General features: G+C 42.8%; 2 protein-coding genes across 2 annotated transcripts in view; both read right to left on the minus strand.

Annotated features, from left to right (window-relative positions):
* LOC137274272 (large ribosomal subunit protein eL31-like) overlaps positions 1-25,619 on the minus strand; it is a 329,417-nt gene that overhangs the window by 125,487 nt on the left and 178,311 nt on the right. The gene's annotated exons all lie outside the window — the stretch shown is intronic.
* LOC137272849 (5-hydroxyisourate hydrolase-like) lies at positions 474-3,649 on the minus strand. The gene is made up of 4 exons (XM_067805257.1): positions 3,560-3,649; positions 2,826-2,950; positions 1,397-1,532; positions 474-618 (listed from the first exon to the last, which is right to left on the minus strand). The coding sequence occupies exons 1-4, from the start codon at positions 3,647-3,649 to the stop codon at positions 529-531; spliced, it is 441 nt and encodes a 146-aa protein (XP_067661358.1). The 3' UTR covers positions 474-528.

Here is a 25,619-nt window from a genome sequence, read left to right on the forward strand (position 1 = left end):
CTCCCCCTGATGTAGAAATATTGCAAAACCATACTCAGTCACTCACTTTGATGCAAGTCCAGTTCTACCATCTTCCAACTGCAATATTGGCAATAAAATGACTAACAACAACAACATTCCAGTTACCTGGTACTCATAACTTTGTGAAAAATAAAGAGAGTAAATTTTATGTTTGTACAAAATTGAGAAAAAGTGTATTGAAATTAGTCTCTCAGCTATCACGGGAATCCATGGTTATTTTTCAAATTTATGACCAGTGAACTATATTTCGTAGAATTAATTGTATGCTGAGATACGTATACATCTCAAATTTATTCTCTTACTCAAAATAACCAGATACCAAAAAAATCGATTTATTTAAAAACACAACAATTTTACAAAATCATCCTCTTGGGACACTGGATATGTCATGATTTCACACCAGGGAACCTTGAACCCTTAACGTGTACATATGGCAGTGGGGATTTACAGGCTTTCGGTCATCTACATGGTGAACCTGGTATATTCAACAGTTGCAGTGTCCATGTATTATGTTCCAAAATACGTTGCGTAACCATTGAGACCAATGTGGACGGACACGTGAAGGTTCTGGCACTCTGCTGGAGTCTGCAAGCCCAGCTGCCAATGAAAGAATTAAGAAATTCTGTAAACGATAAATATCACTTTTGACTGGAAAGCGGCACCTGAAATTTCTATCTTTATACGTTTTCACTGTCTTTGTACTCAGCAAGTACTCAACCAAGCTATACGACGGCGGTCTGTAAATAATGGAGTTTGGACCAGAGATCAACAGCCTGACCATCGATCTACGCAACTGGGATTCGAGGACATACTTACGCCAACCAGGAGCCCCTTTCACAAAGCTCTCGTAAGCCTAAGATCTCGTAACTTTTCTCGTAGCATTCGTACCTCCTGTACCATAACATAGGAAGTAGGAATGCTACGAGAAAAGTTACGAGACCTTAGGCTTACAAGAGTTTTGTGAAAAGGGCCCCAGGTCAGTGAGCCTGACCACTGACCCCAGGCCTCGTATGGATAGGTTAGCGAAGACCAATTCTAACACGGATCTTCACCACCAGTATTGTTAAGGGATTGGAAAAAATGTGAAACTGTTTGGTCTGTAGATTCAGATATTTCCTCACTGGTTTCATTGGAGAAATTAAGATGTCATGGGTGTGCAGCAAGTTCTGCACTTCATGTCCAAAAGTATGGCACATGGAGTGTATTTGATGACGTGTTATCCCCCATTATAGAACTCCTGGTTGTACACAAATCAGTCCGCAAACGCATCATCGTCCCCACAACGCTTGAAATCCCAACACTTTGGTGTCTCCCGCCTTAATATTACTGGAGATATCTGTGCTATTTAATCCAGGATTAAATAACATTAACTTACTTCAATGAAAGGACACATCGGTTGTCCTCCTTTCTGTGAGAAATAGCGTCCGGTGTCGAGATGGAGTTTGTAGCGACCCATAGGGTTCAGGCTTCGACCCTTTAGCAGCTTCATATGACCGTCATCAAGGGTACACCTGGACACAAGAACACACCGTTAGTATGAGCCGCGACATCACTTCATCTACTGCAGCATCGTTACCATGGACGCTTGCTGCAGTTATCCAACCCGGTGTACATCAAACATGCTTATGAACTTTACCAACATCCACTATGATATTGTCACAGACTAAATCATTTCAACAAGTTTCCTTAAAACTTCATTTATGCAAACGATCTATTTGTTTCAATATAAGCCCAAAGTGCACCGAAATTCTATCCCATTTGTCTATGTAATGTATTCAGCAAACATTCAGTGTATCCCCTCTTATCATATACCCCCCTCCGGGCATGACCCTTAACTCTCAAACGCTATCAATACATGTGAATTAACACCTTTTTACGTCGCCGAATCTTACGTATGTACATGTGCATGGGCCAGTGACCTTGCGCAGTGTGGGGTAATGGCCCTGTGTATAAAAATCTGACTGATATGTTCACTTGGGATACCAACCACCGAGACCAACCACGGAAACCAGATCATCGACAGAAGTGGACGGATTGTGCGGCTAGTTGGGGTGTCGGCCAAGGCCGTCGCCCCACCTACGACTACATCCACGATGAAGAATCGCCGTCGGACTTCTGGATGTGTGTAAGTGACAGAGCGGGTCTCCACATCAGGATCATTGGACACTCAGCCCCGATGTGCGTTCTGTCACATGTTTACCACTGTGTATACCACTTCGACCATCATTCAAACAAACAATAATAAACCATGGCAGCTGCTGTCTTCACCTCTTCCCTTACTCTTGTCCACCATCCTAAACTACCACCCGAGAGCGACCCTCAACGGACGCTCATGGACAATATTTTCCGGACGTTTAAGGACACCCAGTATTGTCTCAATTATCACATATGTGACACATTTCATCTACGTATTAAAGACAACTTCATCTTAAACACAAGCCGTTATCTGTGTATTTGCAATGTCTAAGTAACGAAACCCGCCATGTTATAGCAAGAGTAAGTACTGCCGCCCGAAGATTTATGACGAGAATGCTACTACCTTATCACGACGGTAATTAGTCGAGTCTGTGGCATACAAACTAGGGATGATAACACATGCAACGTCCCATGGCGAGGGGTCCCGGTGCGTCCTTATACAACAGGTCACCAAACTTCCCGTCCATTATCATGACAAGTAATATAGTAATAAACGAATTTTCCTACCAACAAGACTTGTGTAAGTCCACTAGATCTATTACGCATATGATGAGTTATATACATATTGGGCTGCTGAAAATATGCAAAGAGATGGAATAACGTTTCACCCTTCCTCCACTGCCTCCCAGCCCTTTTTTGTCGTCTGCTCGTACAGAGTGACCGGAAGTGATTTAGCTGGGCTCCCGGAAGTGGTGTCAAGAACTTGCAGGAGAAAGGTTGGTCTCACTGAGATCTGTTAGAAACACATCAGACTCTTTTAGATTGTAATAATGAGTTAAATTATGTTTCGCCTTCATCTTTTTGTATGAAATTTGTTTTGTTCAAGACGTACGTCAGTATTCCAGCAATATTGCGACGGCCTGTAAACGAGCAGGCCCTTGAAAGACATTATGCGTCACACTGATTTTATGAAACTCCTTTCAAAATTCTTGTATTTCTCGAACGAGAGCAATGGTAAAACATGCAATGAAGCCTTACATTTTGTGTATGGAAACACAGATGAGGCGCACATGTAGTTACAATCATTTCTATATTACTGAATATTTTAATCGTTCCGATTAGATAAATATACTCACCACGACGTTGACGTATTGTTTACAGTAACGTCATTCCGACCTTATACTATAATACAATTCCAGTGACGTCACCAATGTCGTCCGAATGGAGTAAACTATACACTAGTTTGCGTGAAACGATATTTGCACTGTACTATGTTTACGAACTGGGTTAATCCGATGGATAATGAGTTCAATAATTTAAATGTGTATGTTTTTACTATCTCGCAGAGATGTCTCTAAGCCTAGTACAGGGAGACACTACAAATCGTAACTACTATACTCACATGCGACGTGAATGTCTTCATTTTCCCTTCTGTCCTGCCCTCGGGAACCGGTTCAACCTCCACAGCGGCGTCTGAACAACAAACACTCATTTTCTCACCAAATTATCCCCCAATCACTAAATCACGACGTTCTCTCGTGCAAGGTGTTTATCACAGCTCACACGACAATCTCTCACCAAATTCGATTTTTATCTCACCTGCTCCAAGAGCCATAATACCGGCAGTGACGAATGCGATAGTGGTTTGATATGGACCACTCAATAGCTATCGATGTTGATAAAGGCGACGGCTTTGACGTTGTAAACACCATGGTCCGCCATGGTGGAGGAGTTTATGTAAGCACCCTAGCAAACAAGGCCAATTAACATGTTCAAATATTTTACATTCTCCAATATAGGGTTTCTTTAATGGGTCGCTCTCCCGACAGGGTGGTTTTCTGATACGGTCTTGACTCTGAATGCTGCGGGTGATTTATTAATATCGGGTTATTGGTACGGGTTATCGGGGCTGTTTTGTCGGTGAAAGCAAACTTCATGCATAAATACAAATGACTGGTTAAGAACTTTCCGCTTCAGGATTATATTTCCACCACTAAAACCCGCTCTACCCTGCAGGCGGTATGTTTACCGGGCAACGTAAATATAAACAAATATTTACCTTGATCAATGTGTATTGGAAAGAATATTGCTCATACAATTGCAGTGTCAAAGAGCAATTACTTAACGGAACATGCCACCTTGTCATATCCAATATGTTGTGGGATATGAGCTAGAAGATAAAGTTGACTTCTAATTCAGCTGAGGCGGTAGAGTGTTTCTGTCTGTGCTTTGGGATCGGTGAAATAACGTTCGACCATCATCTTATGATGTACTCCGTATGTTAGAGTGGATGTCGATGGAGGTTACAAGGTCACGTGGGTATTTGTATCATACGCGGTGTATACGATAATTTGTTGTTTCACGCCGCGCTCAGCAATATTCCAGCTGTCTGTAAATATCCGAGCTTTCACCCGACAATCCAGTGATCAACAGTATGAGCTCTGATCTGCGCAACTGGGATACGATAACATAGGATACGGCTTTTTGAGAACGTTTGGCGCACTCTACTGATCCACCTGTGGATAACACGTGTCAACCAAGTTAGCGAGCCTGGCCACCCAATCTCTTTAGTCTGATCTGATGTTTAATTATAGTTGGACAATTTTCAGAGATGACCAACTACAGTGGCACACGACGTGAGGAATGACAATGTGAATAACATCACACATTACACTTAGATGAAACTCTGCTTCCGTGACAAATGCCTTCAGCCATATGTCGAAAGGGAAGAAACCTTGACTCTAAACGGTACGTAAGTTACTCAGACAGTTACTGTATAGGATTGATACTATAATCTCATCAAAAGCACAACTTTCACTCCCATACGCCAAGATCTCGACATTAAGTCAAGTACACCTATTTACCACCACCATATAGACTTAAATCTAGCTGAATACAGTCTTAAAGAACAGCCGGTCAGGTGTAAACTTTTGTATTGTTTATGTATCATGGAATATCTATGAGGCCTTATGTTGTATGTGTCTTGGGTAATGAATCTATGTCATGTAATGAATATACGTACCTCTAAGTCTTATGACTGATTGTAAACATTTCTATTTTTTAGATTCGGTGGCTGTCTAATAAACAGGCCGAATTTTCACGGAGTATACCTGAAGCTGACTTTTACCGTCCAATCAAAACGACTTCTCTGTCGGGAAAAAACGTCATGAAGATCAATTCCCCCTAGCCTTTGGACCTAACCATTGCGTGTGCCAAATCTACAATATATATATCTTCATTAAAATTCGTATGATCAATCGTATGTTTCGATTATTTAAAGACTTGACTCAGTGATTGTGGTCTTTCTTGCCTTTGTGACGAAAGGTATGCCAGTTGGGATCGTAGGGCGGAGCAGGGCCGAGTGTCTTTAGGTGACACCGATCTTTAAGGATACGATGGGACCTGGTTAGGTGTGAGTAATCGTGTTTTGTAATCGTTGCTCTGCAGTCAGCCACTGGTTGTCCTGGCACTTCGTCATGGTCCACAGTGGCTGATGAGGATTGGTGATACCGAAGGTGTGGAAAGTTGCTAACGATATCAATCATCGGATTGACTGTTCCCGACTCTATTTCTTACATTTCGCTGTAACACGCTTGCAGACAGACACAAACAAATACACGCATACACCCAGAAACAGTGAGTGAGTTTAATGTTTTGTCGCTTTTAGCAACAATCTAGCAGCGTCATGGTGGGTGACAGCAGAAATAGGCTTCACACATTGTACCCATCTGGGGAATCGAACTCAGGGCTTCGGTGTGACGAGCGAACGCTTTAACTACTTGGCTACCCCATCCACCTAACCACAAACTTGCACACGTATATGCAGAAACACAAAATGTTTTTCTCTCTCTCTCTCTCAGGTAATTTCTAAGAACCAACAATACTGTCTTATTTGACCCCATTTCATGTTGATAACTCCTCCTAGCAAGAACGTGATCAGAAATTATGAATTGATGCATTGATTGGTTATCGATTGAGGTAATCAGGATTACTCGGCGTCAAATGGCATTGTTATCTGTCATTGCTGGATGCCATTGCCATGGCCACTACTGACTTAGCTGTCGACAGTTGTTGGCCGCACGCAAACACAGACTTTCAAGTGTTCTGTTGCAGTAGTTTCACCAGCTATACTAGTGCAATAAAATGCATTATAAGTCCTATTTATTTATTTATTTATTTATTTATTTTTTTATTTATCTATTTATGCTGTGTTTTCGGCGCCTGTAACAGGGTGTGTGTGTGAGAGCGTGCGTGCGTGTGTTTGTTTGTTTGCACAACTCATTTTTATATATCACATTAAATGACATAATACGAAAACTGGAAGCATCACAGAAACGCTTTAAATTAATAAACACAAACGTGTTTATATTAATAAACTAAATTTACAAAGTTGCCTCGGTTTGAAAGATTATTACCGTAATGTGAATCAGTATAAGATTCATGTTTATTATTGATCACAAAAAGCTGCAGTTCGTGAATAGTAATACCATTTGCATATGCAAATAATTAATTTTTATTTGTAGTTTGAAATTTATGATTATTTATGACTTACCAGTTATAAGAGTTATGTCCGACGTTATGCATATTTAAACTTATTGCTGTATGAAGAAGATTATTCTTACTAGTACCTAAGTAATGTTCGAGCAATGTAGTATTATTGTAAATACATTCTGTAGACATGTCACTTGTAGCATACGTCCTAGGGAGCTGGGTTACAGAAATGATCACAGATGCAGAATAGAGACGACGCGTTGATGGATCAGTTAAGTTATCCGATGACACAGTAACTGAGTTGGGATTTACGCCAATTTTAGCAATATTCTAGCAATATCACGGAGGGGGACACCAGAAATGGGTTTCACATATTGCACCCATGTGGGGAATCGAACCCAGAACTCGTGACGGTATGACGAGCGCACGCTTTAACCACTAGGCTACCCCACAGCCCACTGATGACAAAGATTTTGGCGAAGGTATTACAGACGCGGTAACAGGTCACATATTTTGTTATATGTACATGCACATTGATATTTTATGCGATATGTATCACATTTATGCAATACATTCTACTGCACATATCTTCTTAAAAATGTAAAATAACTCACTTCCACGTTTGGAGATATTAGTTGTGACCTCCTCTGTGTCGTCGTCGGGAGCAGAAGTAGTAGTAGTTTCAGTAGCTGCCATCGTACTGCTTTCCTCCGTCGATGTAGTGGAACTACCTTATGCATATACACTACCTTATGTTAAGAAATGATTTTAAGAAATATTTCACGAAGGAAAATTCATCATTGTATGATATTTCAAGAAGCCCTATAATGAGTCGCGTTACGCTCAACGTTAGAACTTTACACGCCTGATGATGTGGTCCTCAGATCTGTTGACTGTGACATCGATGACCAGGTAGAAGTGCTCTTGAGAACCGTTGTTGTTGACGTCATCGACGGTGATGATATTGATCTGATAGAAGTGTTTTTCTGGTAGGAAAGATGCGATAAAGAAAATATTGTTAATATTATCATTTCAATAGCGATCGACTCCTCTAATAGGAAAATCTAATTATCACTTTCATCAGTAAAGGAATAACGCGGTGTACTTGTCCGGTGTTCCTGTGCTAATGACTAGGGGTGACTAACAAGGGTGACACAACGATGGCGATAGCGACAGCCGGGCTGTTGCAACATACCCTTGCGACCAACTATTGCAATACTATTGCTTAGCCGTTTCTCCTTGAATTGTCTCACTTGAAGTGATTTCCCAAATGAATGTAATTTTTACATGAAATAAAGAAAAGTTTAAGTAGTTTTTGTCTCTTCTAATAACTGACAAAAAACTTCAAATCCCGATCAAGAAAACAGTTGAAACATAAACTCAGTGAAGTTGTAAGTCTGCACCCAAACCATATAAAACTCAAATCAATATAAATGTTTGTCAACGGATGTCAGTTACTAAACTATCGATAGTCACAAATACTATCGATTATTCGATACTTTTTCGTTTCCACCAGTGATTAATTGCTATCGGACTCTCAACAATTGCAATGCCTCGATAGTTCGATGCATCGCTACAGCCCTACTAATGACGCAGTTACATGGTACTTACCATTGGGCAGCGAACATGGTTGATAAACACTGTCATGAAACTGGGACGGATTATTTCGTCACATTGAACGGCACTAGATTCCAGGTAAATTACACGCAAACTGGGAAGTGACATCGGATCTACGACGAATGGTTGGTCCCATGGTTGATGACGTCATCAACCAAGTTGGTCTATGCATCGCTACAGCCCTACTAATGACGCAGTGACATGGTACTTACCATTGGGCAGCGAACATGGTTGATAAACACTGTCATGAAACTGGGACGGATTATTTCGTCACACTGAACGGCACTAGATTCCAGGTAAATTACACGCAAACTGGGAAGTGACATCGGATCTACGACGAATGGTTGGTCCCATGGTTGATGACGTCATCAACCAAGTTCTGACTCTTTGCCCCAAAACAGATGAATTCCCCATGACTCTGATAGCAATGATGCAATGCTCCGTGATACACCGCTAGCATCATCATTGGCATCAGAGTCGTTCTCAGGATCTTCATCATTGTGTCATGCTCGGTCTGAGAGAGAACTACAATTACCGAAGCAGCCCTGACCTACACATGCTCTGAGTACAGTGATAAGGAGGTATCATCTTTGACCACTGACCACTCGTCCTCGTTATGCCGTTCACAAGCAGTATAATCCCTTGATTATTACTATTTCGTTTCAGGCCAGTGTGTATTTCTTTGTATAGACAAATTTGCAGAACAATAACTACCTTGATACCCGAAAATGCCGATAGTTAGATCAAAGTGCGTGCTAATCTAATACCGAGGTGTCTTGTAACAAAATGCGTTCCTACAATCAGTATGAGATCCGCGCTGTGGGAATATTGGATTAATGGATTAAATGTCAAAAGGTTATATTTGGAATTTTGTTAAAGGTTGTTAGGGGTAAGAAATCAACATGTGATTCGTTGGTTTGCGCACAGTTAGGCCGTTATCCGCTATTATTTAAGAGGCAACGTAATATGATGAAATATTGGTGTAAGCTTCTTGTATCTGGCAAAAGTATTTTACGGCTTTGCTAATGTACTTTGTCAAGCATTGGTTTCAGTATGGTTAAGGTATGAGTTATCAACAGATTATTTATCAGTAAGGGATTAATGATCTGGTTATGCACTTAGTTTTTATGAAATATATTACCAATCAATGTTCTCTTCAATATTATTCAGGTGAATCGATTCCATATTTTTATAGGGAACAGTTATTAAAATTTCGACTCAGCTCCCATAACTTAGCGGCTGAAACTGCTTCAGACCAAAACATAGTTTTTGACAATCGTAAATATTTAATGAGTAACGATGATGTTGAAGATGAGTTACATTTATACTGAAACGTCCACTATATTATAGTTATAGAAAAGTGCATATCAAACCATATTATTTCAAATACCCATCATTATTTAAGTTTGTTCAACTTCTCAGGTTAACAGTGTAATTTAGGCAAATATTTATATAAGGCTACTACCATGCTGTCATATGATTCCTTGATACTTATGTTTCCCTGGTATTTTCTAATGACATCATTTCTCACGAGCCACTCACCAAGTTGCGCCAACTATCGATTGTTTAGGTTCATCAGGAGATCATCACGGCTGTGAGCGAAAAATGTCCAGACTTTCATGAATTTGTATACGTACAGCCATCTACTAATAAAAATTAATGTAACTTTATATCTAGCATGTAATGCACTTTTCGTGTGATCTTTACAAACATTTCCCTTAAACTTATTCAGCTTCAAAGTTCAGCTTCAAAGTTTTCCATCATCGCTCATCTGCTAGGTGACGTAATCAAGCCAAATAATCACGTGACCTAAGGAGGAATCCATGCTCTATTTTTTCAAACTATGGAAGCCCGATAGGCTCATCTCTTAAGTTGTTCTTTCATGTTCCATTTCACGTATTCCGTTGATCAACTCATATTTGGTGAACTGGAAATGTATGCTAAAGAAACGTGACTATTCTGTTAATTCTAAAATCGTTGACTGTATTACAATTTATCAACTTCGTTATTACTGTAAACCTACTTTGACACTTCCGGAATGGTTGTTCATAACGTGTGAGACTGTGACATGTGCTGTGCACCCGTAAGTTGATATGTAGGGAATACCACGGAAACACATGGCCGCCTGTCGGTCGATACGGACAACGATGAATGACAAATGTTGACATTAAATGATACACGGGCATGTCGCCTAACTCACGATTGTGTTAATGACAGTTGCAGCGATCGTTTTCATATTTGTAAATTTCTTAATACCACGGAAACCCATGGCGCGAGGGTATATAAGAAATAAGTTAATTAGTAAATCCTCCTGTTTAATTCCATTGTCACCAGCTTTTAAAAAATAAACCTGTACCAAAACCACGATTTGACATACCAGTTGTCTGTACAGATATCGGTTATAAAGGAATCGAATACCGCTCACCAGTAGCGTCAGAACAATACAGGTGTAACGAGGTTTCGTGTAACACAATGTGATCATCCACCTGACGAAGGGGCAAGAAATAGCCCAGAAACGTTGTGTAAAAAATGAAGAAATTGACATCCAGAACATTTTGTCTTATCACTAAAGTTTCAGATTGATTATCTCACCTGCGTTGCAGTTCCCCTTAATCACTTTCACTCAGATATATTCCTTGGCTGCTCTCAATCATTATATGTACGCTTCGCTTCATAGCAATTACACGAATGTGGAGATGGTTTTGACCGAAACAGCTTTAAACGTCCTTAAAATCTTGCATTGCGGATATTTTTCACCTGGAGCTCAACATTGTTGGTGAACGCTGCTATCAGAACGTGTATAACATCACTCTGTAAATAATATAAAATAACTAGATCTGACGACCCTGTGATTGATATCATGAGCACATTATCTAAACAATACTTTAAATCGAGATTTTAACGAGATTTTGTGTTTCAACGCCTATAGTTTGACACTTTGAAATGCTTTTAAATAAGTTGTGAAAGTACAGAAAGGCCAAATGAAAGTAAGCGACATGTCAAATTTTAAGTACAATCATGTACATATTTGCATAAATGTATCCAACATGGGCCGCAATATTAGAAGATATTGCACTTCCGTTTGAAATGTGAGTTGTCACTACTAAAGAGCATATGTGCGGACCCATCGTAAATGTGGCGCACCCAACGTAAACGTTAACGTTGAGCAATGAAATTACGACAGGTTCAATCCTATGTATGGTGGGAACCCAGAGCTGTGCGGCCAGTTCCTGATGATTTGTGCTGTCTGACTACCTCTGAACATCTGTCTTTGAGTGAAATGACGCATGCTCAGATTTGTTGCGGGGCTGACGTACAACTGAGGTGTCTTGGTGTGACGTCACGCGCACAGTCACTGGCCTTGACGTTCTACCCACGTCATCAGACTGTGTATTGCCTGAAGACAACCGCCAAGAGCTCGTGCAACTGCTGCAAAGGATTGTCCAGCATTAAGATCAAACAAGACTCGCCCACGTTGCTGTTTCGGGTGTGAATGGAATGTCCGTGTGCGTGCATTCAGATGCACATACGATTGGTAAAGTGATCATGTGACTTGCATCACGTGATTATTGTTTCACGCCTGTCGCAGGGGCCATGATCAAATAGCCTACAACAAGAACACGAATTACTCCGCTTACAATCACTACCAATAAAATGGGTGTCAGGTTTCGAATATCACTATGGCGGTACAAGTATCTTCTTTATAGATCACGATGGTGATATTTTTTACGCTGTGGCACTAACATGCCTCAGTACTCGACAAGGCCATAAGCTCAACTAGTGACCTTCACACTGATGCATTTTACGTCACTACGCTTTGTACAACGTTACCCGACCTACTGTTTAACAAGAGAGGGGATTATCATATAAGCGACAATCCTCGCTAGCTGTAACAACCTTAAACAAGTGCTCGGCAAGATGTCCCGTATCCTGCAGGGAACAATCACATCTATTGTGTATGATGTGCTGTGTTCATAAATGATACCTACTTGAGATATATTTGGCTTTACAGAATCCAGATGACACCAGTCATAGGTAACCACGACATGCAGTCTATCGTGACTAACATAGTGTTTCCATATGAGAATGGCTGTTTTGTATCCTCCTGTCAGCCTAGACGTAGCTGTACGTAAGCCCACAACCAGAACGACATAGTCTTCAAATTACCCGAGTCTTCTGGTATGAGTATGTAGTGAAAACACCTTATATATTATCATGATATAAATCTGTGAATATGTAATCTGAAGTCAGTACTCTGAATGCCTATTCACCATGAAGCTAAGAAACTCTGCTTATCACTGACCACTTTCCAATGTCTGTAATCTAATTAAGCTGGGGGAAGGAAAATACAATGAGGTTATATAATTGTAGCTTGGGCTTTTGACTTCATCATCATCATCTTTATTCCTCCATTAGGAGATTATTACGGAGATATTTACAGATTTAGACAGACGATAGACATTTACATGTTTTCAAAAGAGGTGTTAATAATTAAAGATTGGGTTTGGTGAAACATATGCATATGATACCATGTATGTATTATAGTTCACACGTATATGACATCTGCATAACGCCTGTCACTGTTCGTACTTATGAATGGAGAGCTCCCTCTGGTAGATGGCCATGATTTTCAGTACAAATGATGCTTAGGTCATAGAAAAGTTCACAGCAATCAGAGTCGGATATTGGATGGCAGGGTCGTCCGATCAGGTGCTGAAGAAGAGACTGCTGAGTATATTGTCTTATGTACTCTCGGTTTCTGGCTCGGATCCAAACTGATGCTGGTCCAGGAACATCATGTAGCATTCTGAATCGTGCAAAGTCTGGGTCATCGTTTGTGCGTTCTCTCCATTCAGCGCTGTATTTGGTAGTAATTCTGTGGGTAGTTAGTCTCTTCCACAGGTATCTGATTGGTAAGACGCTGGTTGTCAAGTACCGATTCACAGTGTCCAGCACGTTATACCTCCGTAGAACATTTATTATGTGAGGTATGAAGCCCATCTGTCGATTGTTACGGTGAATATATTGGTAGAGTCTTCTGTGGAGGAGCCTCTTTGACAGGTTGCCTGGTGAAAGTGAACATAGTCTGTGAAAAAACATAAGTTGGCGCTTTGAGATCTCTTCTGTAATAGGCATCCAGTTAATCATACTGAGGCACATATCTGTTCTTGTCCTTACTAGGAAGCCCTATAGCGATTTTGCCAGATAGTGCCACGTTCTATCTATCGATAGCCGCCCAGCCCGCTCAGCCCGCTCAGCCACCGCGACCTCCATAAAAATGAAAGTCGGACAACTGGTAGTCTAGACTGCGTACTTTGTGTACCTTTCTGATAAGTGTGAATTGGCACGGCTCCCACGGCCTAAAGCTATGATTACACGATGCCATTTTAGAAAGTGGTCAAATGCAACATATGTCATATTTGGGATTTCACTTTCTCAGTAGAGTACAAATTCTAGTACAGTCGCAGAACAAGAAGAGAGCAGGCACTGAACTGTGTACTTAGTATAACAAGGCGTGGTAAAAACACATGGACAGATGTACACGTACTCAAACATCAACACAATCAGTCTGTTTCTTTCTTCAGTAGCCTGTAATAAACCTGTAAACTCCCTAGTTTGTACAATATATAAAGGACCGACATATTCGATATTTTAAGCGACTGTCTCCATATATCTGCACTGTCTTAGTTTCAAATATTGTTTTATTAAATTATGGCAGTACCACAATATATTATATATAAATATTCATTTTGTCTCTCATAGCCCCTTTACTGTATTGTACTGAATGTTATATTGTGTTTACATGACCGCTGTATATTGTTAGCGAACGAATTTCATCTGTCAGTGCAAAATGTCAACCCCAAGGGAACTATTCACCTAGATAGCTGATACAAAGTTTGGGAGTTTATGAAAATTAGTAACAACACAGGTGTTTGCGAAATCATGGGTCATGTTGTCAACAGAATTAGTCTGTCGTAAAATTCAAACAGTATTCTCTCTCTCTCTCTCTCTCTCTCTCTCTCTCTCTGTGTGTGTGTGTGTGTGTGTGTGTGTGTGTGTATGCATATTGCCTCAGAAATTCCAGATCAATGTTGTAATACGTCATAAGCTATAAAGAGATCCGTTAGTAACCTGGGCTCGGACAGGTCTTTAGATGTATTCAATTTAGTATATGCTTCTCTTTTTGAGGCGGTGGTATAGCCGGGTAGTTAAAGCGTGCGCTCGTCAAGTCGAAGTCCCGAGTTCGATTCCGACATGGGTAGAATGTGTGAAGCCTGTTTCTGTGTCCCCCGCTGTGATATTGCTGCAACATTTCTAAAAGCGGTTTAAAACTAAACTCACTTACTTTTCATTTTTGTGTCGCAGATACCAGATGTGACAATATCGACACCACTAACAGCGGTCCACGTTGTTGGCAACACGACGACGTAGGTCCAACATTCATATGCTCATCATCATTCTTACAGTACCCAGGGGGCTTTAGTAGGCTTTCACTCGTGAGGTCGAAGTCCCAAGTTTGATTCCCCACATGGGGACAATGTGTGAAGCTGATTTCTGTGCTCCCCACTGTGACATTTCTGGAATTTTGGCAAAGGCGTTGCAAAACCAAACTCTCCAAAACTTCAACAGACCTCACATTCAACAATCACGCTGCTATCTCTTACTTACCCAAATTCTTCAAACCCGTAAGTCTTGCTTTAACGTTTTATCCATCAAAATTATTTACTCCTGTCAACACGCGCTTTTAAAAGAAATTCATCATGTCTTCTTAGAAAAAAAACTATTCGTTGTACCGGTTACTTTACGTTTCTATAAAACCATGGCCAGTCGATCGTGTCAGAATCTATCATCATTGCGCTATGATTCCTATGACATTTTTTTCAACAGCTTTCACACTTCCACAAAAGATAAAGATGTATGCAGAAGATGTTTAGGCAGATAGAGTCGTCAGGAGACTTAATTGATGTTTATCTGGTAATTCATTATTTTGAGGTTTAGTCACGGATGTGTCAACCTCGTAAATCTGTGGATGTTTTTTAGCTGGTTAACAAAAATACCCACATTGTGCTCTTACCGGATCTGACGGCTGCCGTTAAAACTGGGATTTAGAGGTCAATCATGTGATTGTGGTATGTATTTGCGGCTTTAACAGGCAGGGTACACCCAGTGAAATCTGCTGCTTAGCACTTGCAAGGAGTGTGGTCTTTGGTCATAACGTTAAAGAGGTACAATAATTCACGATGAATCTTATGATAAACCTATGAATTATTTGAATGATAATATAACAGCACTACTTTTAATAAAGAGATTTTTTTAGCAAAATGAATATGTCACTATCAAATTTCATATTCAGCCTGAGTTATGTGGAAGAACAGGTACTATTTTTAGGTCATATCTTTAGGTTTTATAAATAACCGATGTTTTACACCTGCTACCTGTTTTTCCAGTGTTTCATTATCGAGAGTCTAAGCCCGCAATAACTATAAAATGGAATGGATGACACCAGCTATAGTTCCTTTAACAGGTAATCAACAAGGCATACCGAGGTAGACATTCTGGGATTCATGATATTGAATTTGCGTACAGTACTGTAGAAACTATTTAACAGTACGGTGGATTTTGAACCATTGTAATACTAAGCGCATGCTATAGTTCCCACAGCCCGTGAAGATCCGGGTTAGAATTGATCTTCAGTAATCCATGCTCGTGGTAAGAGGCGACCAACGGAGTTGGGGGTTCAGCCTCGATGACTTGGTTGACACATGTTATCGTATCCCAACTGCTTAGAACGATGTTCATGCTGTTGATCACTGGATTGCTTAGTTTAGACTGAATGATATACAGACCATATATCTGAGTGCGGCATAAAACTAAACTCACCCACTAACTACTATTGTTTCCATTTATCGTAGTGGAAGGAGCGTACTATATATATTGTGGCAAAGCCTTAAAGGAAGTACTTTCAGTATTGCAATGCATAACACGTACGAAGCGGTGTTTCACATTGACACTTAATACAGGAGCCCTACGGACGTACGGATACTTCCAGTGAATTGAATCAAACGAAAGTAAGGTGACGTTTCGTTTGTCAAGATATTGGCACGACTCAAATTAATGTGTCATATGTTCAGTTATTAATATTCTATTTTGGAGTCTATGGTGTCTAAAAGAGAATTAACGTGGGTTATTAAATGATGCATCTCGTGTTACAGAAGACAGGCTAACACACCGTTACAAACACTGTAGACACTGTGCCACTAAACGCTTGCTGGACTTTTATTATCCATCAATCAAAGCAACACAGATGTGTCCCTTTAGTACATAGCCGCTCAAAGATGTATCTTGTTTAGGAGTATCATTAAATATAATCACGAGGGGGAAGATCGTGTCATTTACTGCACGGATCACAAGGCAACCTTGCCCTTCTCTAAACATTAAGTCACGTTGGACCCCAGGGCAGTATTTGCAGCACCTGAATATCTTGTCCTGCTGTTGGCGAGTGGTTTCTTTGCGGTATTTACAGAGAGTGAGTGATTTTAGTTCAACGCTGCTCTGAATGGAGGTTCACTAATTTGACACTCTGTGGTGTCAAACTGGGAGACTTCCACACAGATCATTGTTCAACCGATACTTTTCGTGACGAATAATACACCAAAATCATCGACAGACTATCCTATTACTAATGATAAGTAGTAGGGGTGGTGGGGGTTCTGGACCACTTTCAAGAAATGTCTCTCCATTTACTAAATAAGACGTTGGTGGGACCCTTAGCTCTTGCTACTATTACCCCCCTACTACAAAAAAGTTGGCGGTAATTACTGTGCCTTGGTAGGAGGTAACACTGTGCCGTACGGTACGATCAATAATTCTTCTCTTACAAATCCCCTACCCGGCCCATCCCTCAAGTAGTACAAGTTAGGTTCGTCGGCTTTCATATCCACTTTATCTATGTTGTAAGTTTTGACTGACCATATAGGATCGGTGGCTCGCTTACGGCTATCGCCCTCGTGTTCCCCTATGTTATGTTTATATCGATGAAACAGTTTAACGTGAACCGCCTACGATCTCTTTGGTGTTCATAATAAAGGCTTGCTGGGCTTTTTGTATTCCCTGTGCTATGTACTTTTTTTTCTCGTCCTCGCTGATAGCAGACTTACGAGACTTGGATCGAATATCTTGTTTCATTCCGTTATATTTTTTGAGTTCAGAGAGGACTGAACTAAACTCCTCTTCTGAGATCTTACTATCAGAGAGTGCCGTGGAAATTCGCTCACTCACTGTGTTCAGCTTTGCTTCGGCCAGAACCCTGATCTCGTCGTGTTTCAATGCCTTACGATTAAGTCTGCGTGATACTAACTTAAGCGCCAACCCTACCAACCCTGTCACCCCAGCCGTTATTTCAATACCTAGCACTATAGGTGCAGCCACGATGGTAGCCAACAACCCAACGCCTGCCGCCCCTAGTCCCATGCTGGTTGCCATAAGGGTAGTGTCAGCCCCGTCCACGATATTGAAAGCTCTATTATATTTTTTACATAGTGCTTTCCGCGTGTCACGGTCTTGTTCTAGTTGACGTTTCACATCACATAACTGCCTCAAGCGGAACCCATCTACGGTTTCCAGCGTCTTCGCTACTTCCTCTACGACTGGGTACAGACCCATCTATAATATATATTTTGAAAAATATTTTAATTGGGTTTCAGTTAATATTTCACGAATGAATTTGAAGCCTACAAGGGATAGATCATAATTAATGATAATAGGTGTGAAGCTAATAGACTTTTCTGTTGTAATAAAAACCCCAGGGAGGCTTATTAAGCGGTTTATAGGACCCGTGGTATCCCGTTGTATAACAATACGGCAATATTGACCTACGTGTTCGTCAAACCAGTGTATTGTCAACCCGGGTAAAATTTGGTGTCCTTTCGAGGCGTTGTCAAAATACTTAAAGACGACTTCTATGATGATTGTGTATAGGTTGTTTATTTGATTAAGATGATCCTTGGGTAAAAAAAACTTACTGCTAAATGTTAATTTACTTTCTGTGTCAGAACTTAACCCACTTTTTTCTCCAATACTAGAATCTATCGAGACTGTTGCTTTATTCTCCGTAATGAAATCCCCGGGCCAGATACCGTTATTCCTAATCTTAGAGATGTACCCCCACTTTTCTTCTTTTAATGTGATATAAGGTGAGGCGATTGTTAAGTTGAGCAGCCATTCAGGCTCTTTTAAATCTGATAACGACACCCGTCTGTACACGTTGTCTTTGAAGTGCAGGATATATAATTCATCTTCCTCACCAGGCTGATCGAATCCCTCCGTATCTCCCAGGTCGTTAAGTGTAGTGTTGGGATGATGACTGGTCATTATTATATTATTACGATATAATTTCCAACTGGTTTTCTGATAATAATTCATGGGTTAACTTCATACCCATGAAGTGTATGTTGTCAGGTAGGAAGATATTGGTTAGTGATATCTTATTTTCCACGATCACGTTGACCCCCTGCAGACTGGTCTTGGGGTCGACGCCCCCCCGCACGTAAACATTGCAAATTTGAAACTGATGTCGTTTCACCCACCCGAGTTTGATCCCCTTCACGATCTCGATATTATTCCCCGATGGTTCCCCTAGGTAGACTTTGATGATCAGTGTTCCGTTTATCGTTAGATCCTCTAGTAAACTAACCACGCCTTCGAATTCAGACACCAACTGCAATTTCACGTTTTGTATGGCCGGTTTACTCGATAGCATGTGGGCTGCCACAGTTTTGACTGGGCTGACGACTACGCTACGTCTCTGAGTTGGGACGTAAGCCACGAGCAGGGTTCCATTGTTCACGACTTTGTTTAGGTGGTTGTCTTTGTTATCCGTGAACACGTAGGGGGAGACGAGTCTAATATTGAGAAACCAGTCGTCTTTATCGGGTAACAACACCCACTTGTCATCTTCGGTGAAGACGAGCATATATGGCTTGTTTCGGGCGACGGTAGTGCTCTCAACATCGTCTAAGTCGAACAGTTTACCTCCGAACGATGGGTATATTACCCAATTATTATCACCGGTGTTGACAAGGGTGTACTTAGTGTTGACTGTTGCTCTTGTGGTATCTACTATATCACTTAGGGTTCCACCGGAGGGGATTTCAACGCGTTTGTAAATGTTGTTTTTCAGTTGCAAGGCGTACGATTTACCATCTACTCCGGGAGCGTCGAAACCGCGTGTGTCTCCGAGGTCGGAGATCCCGATATTGACGCATTTTTTCACTCCGGGCCCTTGTGCGCTGGTCATGTTACATGAAGCGTTAAGCTGAGGTATCCTATATTTACAGGATTATGATTTATATCTAACACCGATATTGTCAGCTCAGGTATGTTGCCCTGGGTTAATCTCTTATACTGCCGTGGTGAAAACGACTCGGTTCTACCGTCGTTGAATTTCTCAGTTTTCACCGGCACTGCTCTCAGTATAGTGGAAGGGTGACCTCCTTGAATGTTGTACGTTGTGCTCACCTGACCGAGATGAATGTACAGCTCTCGGTACGGTACTAGATCGGGTAACTTCGTGCCTGTGACGGTTGTTGTTGGTTTTATCTCGTCAGGAGACATACCGAGTATCCTAGCTAATGGTCGGCCGAGCCTCAATGAGGTTCTTCCGTTGTTGATTAACACCACTGTGCCGTTTGAGTCGTTCATCTTGAGTTCGGCTCCCAGGGGTTTGAAGACCTCGTCGTTTAGAGAGCACACGCTGTAGTAGCCGTCAGTTATCTGACTGCGAGTTCCACTGACGAACAGCTTATTGTTGCTGATATTAATGTTAGTCCATTGCGGTAGGTAGGTGATATCGCAGAGTGCGACTTCGAGTTGACCTGACGTGTTATCGATCGCGTGCGTCAGCTGAACGGCCTCACCGCTCGTTATTCCTGGAAGTGTTATGTACATGTTAGAGTATATATACTCATTATATAATAGTTTTAAAATGTATTCCCCTGGTGTGTTTTACCCTAAACTGGACGTAGATTTCTCCCCCATGAAGATCGTGGTTGCTCCTGAGTTGTATTTCAATGCCCAGCTTTTAGATGTGTTCGATAAGTATAAGCTTTCGGTGACTAACATCAAGGCAGTCCACGCTTGGTTCAACAACCCTATGCAGTTCTGGCAGAATCAATTCAACTTTGCCGTGTGGTGCGCTACAACGGGGTGTGGTGTGGCATTGGCCGACACTCGGCGTGGACCGCTGAGTCAGTCTGTGTTCAAGTTCCACGTGTACTACCAGGTCAGACGTATCCTTAAAGAGATCAGCGCCCCCCTCCCACAGGACAAAGCGTGGGGCGCAACAAACAACCCGTACGATAGACGGGTCTACGAACGTATTTGCAATGAATTCGAAATAAACCCGAAGACGGATTGGCGTTTGCCGGGGCCGAACCACGGGTTGGGTATTCCTTATGATGGCGCGCGATCAGTGAAAGAAGTCAGTGATGATTTACTGAAACGAGATATACTACGCCAGGACTTTGCTTTCTCGAGTAATGAATGGAGGGATGATCGTATGAACTTTAAAGGTGGTGTTGCTTTCACAGTCCAGAAAGTGGAGCAGTCAACCGCAGACGGGTGGAAAATGTTCATGCTGGACACGTCGAAAGGATTCACTCGTGCCGGGGTAGTCAGGTTGAACGACTCGATTCGAACGTACGTGTGGGCGCTGTTGGGTGCGCAGTCGATGACGCGTTCCAACATCCTCGGTAAGGGAACTGCTTACGACGCTCAGACACAATTCGTTTCCAACGTTGAGGATGCTATCAATTCTCCAGTTGATCTCCCGCGGGCCATCGACCGTTACCAAAACGTGTTAGAATACGCCAGATCGAAAGTCAATTACGTGTTTGGTGTGGGGCTGTACATGGCCCCGAGTGATATGCAACTGAGAATAAAAAAAGTGGTGGGTTATAACAACAAAATAGTCATAGCCACGGCGGACCAAAAGTTGGGTATCAACCCCGATATTAACACCCCCTATATCCCACACATCCCACCACGTGAAAAGGGTATAGTGGCGCCACCTCCGGAGCCTAAAGTTCATGTGGGGGTACCCCCCACACACCCCCATATTCAGGCCACCAATCATATTGATAATAAAACGGCCCTAGTGGTTGGTGGGGTAACTTTGGGACTTATTTGGTTAAAGATTTCTTAGCCGCTACGTACACCAGACCCGCCACGGCGACAATGGCTGCCCACAGGTTTTGACTGAGCCACATGGCAGTTTTAGACAGAGCGCTCAACAACCACGAGACGATGCTACCCAGGATACCGGGAAGGGCTTCGGCGGCTTTACCAGCCAGTTTAGCTAGGCCTTCCCCGAGTTTTTTTATCCAGTCTTTAACACCACCGCTGGGAGTTCCCCCGCCGGCAGGTGTGGGGGTTCCCCCTGTCAGTGACACCACCAGGGTTGATATGATGAAACCCAATGCAGTCAGAATACTGGCGATGGTGATCCCTTGCTCCCGGAACAATATCCGAATCCTGTTGGCTAAAGTTGTATCCTCATTCAGTATTCTATCGATTGTTTCCCGAATACGACTGATCTGGGATCGAAGCTGTTCACGATTCGAGGAAGCGGCTTCCAATCGTGTACGTCTCTCGTCTTCTAAATCACGTATTCGTTCATTGATACGGCGCTTCATATCATCGTTTTCAGTTTCGTTGAGTTTGGTTTTTTCCCTAGCGATGTGCTCGTCGATTTCGTTCAGTTTCCCCATGTTGTTCACGAGTTCTCCACGCACGCGTTTCACGGCTTCGTCTAAGCCGCGCAGTTCCCTTACCGGAAAGTCAAACCCCGGTAACGGTTTGTCCCAGTAGGTGCTCAACAGTTTTTCTATGCTGTCTGAGGCTTCTGTAGCACGCTGTGGTGTCATTTCATCTCTAGTGGTGAGGTGGGATCTGGTAGCTTGCAGAACGGCCTTAGGTATTGCACCACCGTAATCATGCATGTTTAGATTTTTACGGATAAATTTGACACCATGGCGGCTGGCTAGAGTTGACAAGGCCAGTGGTTTTTTATTGCTCTTGTTAAAGAGGTCAACCCCTGGGTCAGACTTAAGGCGTAGAACACCCTTTGTATCAATAAAAAAATTCTTATGGTATCGACCCTGTGGTTCAACGTAGTTTTTATCTCTTCTTAAACTTTCGTAATAATCATTTACCGTTGTTTCCAAGAGTTCTTGGTTCAATGGTGAACTAGTAAATGAGGTCTCCTGCTCATCATCGAATGCCTGGGCACTAGCGCCCGGCATCTCCGTCATATCTATGTCTTCATCCATTAGTATTAAAAATATATTTCTTTTATATAACAATGTACGGCAGAAAATTAGATCCTTTCAGAAAATTAAGAGAGCCATTAGGAGCCAGAGCCGTGCGCCAGTCGGTGACCATCACCAACAATCCCAGCAAGATAGACCAGAATCAAACTCTGCTGGTTAGATTTCCAAACCTTGGTGAGAATGACCTCATCGTACCAGGCACTGTTCGACTGGCGTTCAATATCACGTTGACCTCCGACAACGACAAACGCGAGCTAGTGCGGAACGTGGGTCGAGCTATCATCAAGAAAACGACCGTCAAGATCAGCGGTAACGAGGTGCTGAGCATCGACGACAGCGACGTGTTTCACTGCTACAAGGATCTCTGGAAAAGCGAGAGAGAACGAGTCAATGATGTGTACCAGGGCATCAGCAAATCAACCCGGGCGCGCATAGGGTATGTCTTCACGACAGACCAGCAAGACAAGCTATCGGACGGTGAAAAGGCCATCGCTCTAGCATACGGGAATCGATTCTGCGTGCCGCTCGACTTCGAGTTGCTCACGGGACACGCGCCGTTTTACCAGGCCGCGCTGGGTGATAGGCTCGAATACGAGCTCACGTTTAACGACTATAGCAAAGTAGTGCGTACGCCGAACGGTGACGAGGCCAGTTATGCCATAGACAACATCTCTCTGGAGTTCGACATGGTCACTAGCCCGGAGCTGGCCAGGCAGGTTCGAAGCCAGTACTCTGGGAAGATGGCCATCCTGTACGATCGCGTACTGAGGCATAGATCAGTCGTGCGAGATAAGAGCGACACTGTGTGGAATATCAACCTGAACGTGCCGGCGCGATCGATGAAAGGTATCCTGGTCGTCCCCGTGGAGTATTACGATCCATTCCGGAGGGACAGCGAGAAGTTTTTCAACCCCGAGATTGAAAAGGTGGAAGTTACCATCGAGGGCGTGCCCAACCAGCTGTTCAGTCATGGTATGAGACCCCACCAGCAGTGGGATGAGATAAAAAAGCTACCAGTGGGGGATTATATAACAAAGGACCTGGACCTCGGCTCCGTGCAGATCGGTGAATACCTGACCACCAAGTACGCCCTATGGTTGGACATGCGATCCACGGATGATGATAAACTGCACGGTAGCGGGCGTCGTATAGATAACGGTAGCGAAGGGATAACCATCCAGATTACTAAGAAGGCTCAAACCGCTGGTAAGTTGAAATTATATCTGTACGTTATTATGGACGCGCAACTTAATATAGACAATGGGAGATTCGTGCAAGCCATCTACTGATGGGGGGTACCCCCACACCCCCCGGGGGTACCCACAACTACCCACTGACCCACACTGCGCCATAGTGTGCGGGCAGACTGGCTGTGGGAAGACCGTTTTCGTCTTGGATATGTTGGAGGGTTACTACAAGGATGTGTTCGATAACATCGTTATCATGTGCCCTACTCTGAGCATGAATAAAACGTACGCGCGACCTTGGGTGATGACGGACCCCGACGTACACAAAATCGACCCTGGAACACGCCTGCAGGACTGGTTGAAAGCTCTTCACGAGAAATTTAAAGGGGAACCGACGCTGTTTATACTGGACGACTGCAGTGCTAATCGCGAGATAACAAAAAAGAGAGACATGCTATCGTACCTGGCCTTCTCCGGCCGGCATGCAAATCACAGCGTCTGGGTGCTAACGCAGAAGTTCAACTCGGTGTTGAAAGACCTCAGGGAGCAGACGCGATGGGTGGCCTTATTTCACTGCAAGGACAGGGATTCGTTCGAGGAGTGTTTGAGAGAGAACGATGTGATGAGCAAATTAGAACGGGAACGGGTGAAGAAACAGCTCGCTGAAACTAAACACGCTAAGCTCGTGCTCAAGACCGACCAACCAGTAGCATATATAGTATGCTAAAGCTAAGCAAAGCTAAGCTAAAGCTAAGCAAAGCTAAGCAAAGCTAAGCAAAGCTAAGTATATAGCTATGATATTTGAAGTGTTTGTCGTGTGCAACTTAACCTTCATTTCTCTGTGTTTTGTCTGCATCGGGTATTATATAGTTAAAACTAAATCTTACTTGCTATATTATAAGATGGAGTGTGAGGAATTGCTCGAACAATTGTCGTTGGAGGGTTCCCCCGCACCGCCCGCAGGCCCCACTGATGACAAGCGAGAGAAACTGGTGGCGTTGGCTGTTGGCGGCAAAGCCAAACATTACTTTGGAGACTACACTCCGGATAAAATTAACAAAATGCCAGCCGAAGAAATCGATAAGCTGTACGCTAGATACGAGTCCCGGCTCGGAGCAGAAATGACAAAGACAATAGGATCGGCTATGACCCAGATATACACCGGTATTGTGTCATACTTCTTTCCCATTCCACCAGAGCGCCGACTTTACCTGTGGGAGGACCTCGAGAAAGACCCTTTTATCGAACACGCCGTGAGCTCTATCAGCTACGGGCTGTACCACAAATATGGTATGTTGTTGGCTCCAGTGACGGCGGCGATTATCACAGCAAAGCATTGTCAATTTGAGAGAAAAAAAAATAATAATAGTATAGATGTCCGAGGTGACACAGGAACCAGTGAGTCCCGAGGTGACGGTGGAGACCCCAGTGGGGGTACCCCCCACACCCCAAACAGTGAGTTCACAGGAACCAGTGACCCCAGTGGGGGTACCCCCAACAGTAACCAGACAGAAGAATCCTAAGAGAGTAGCTGCCGGTAAAAAACGGTGGTGTAACCAACATAAAGTGACCAACCCAACCCGACTGTTGTTGGCTGTAGGTGTAACTGCTGCCTTGGCTATCTCGTGGTTATACGTGGGGGTACCCTCCCACAGTGAGCCACCACCCACCCCCAACAGTGGGGGTGTGGGGGTATCCCCCACTATTGACCCGCATATCATGTTATAATTTTAATATTTTATATCATATACATAATGTCTGAGGGGAAAACGTTCGTCAACGACGCATACCACGCCACAGTGGTCGCCAGTCTAGCCGTAGGGTACGCTCGGTTGACTAA

Source organism: Haliotis asinina, chromosome 2 (genome assembly GCF_037392515.1).
Source record: "Haliotis asinina isolate JCU_RB_2024 chromosome 2, JCU_Hal_asi_v2, whole genome shotgun sequence".
Classification (NCBI taxonomy): domain Eukaryota; kingdom Metazoa; phylum Mollusca; class Gastropoda; order Lepetellida; family Haliotidae; genus Haliotis; species Haliotis asinina.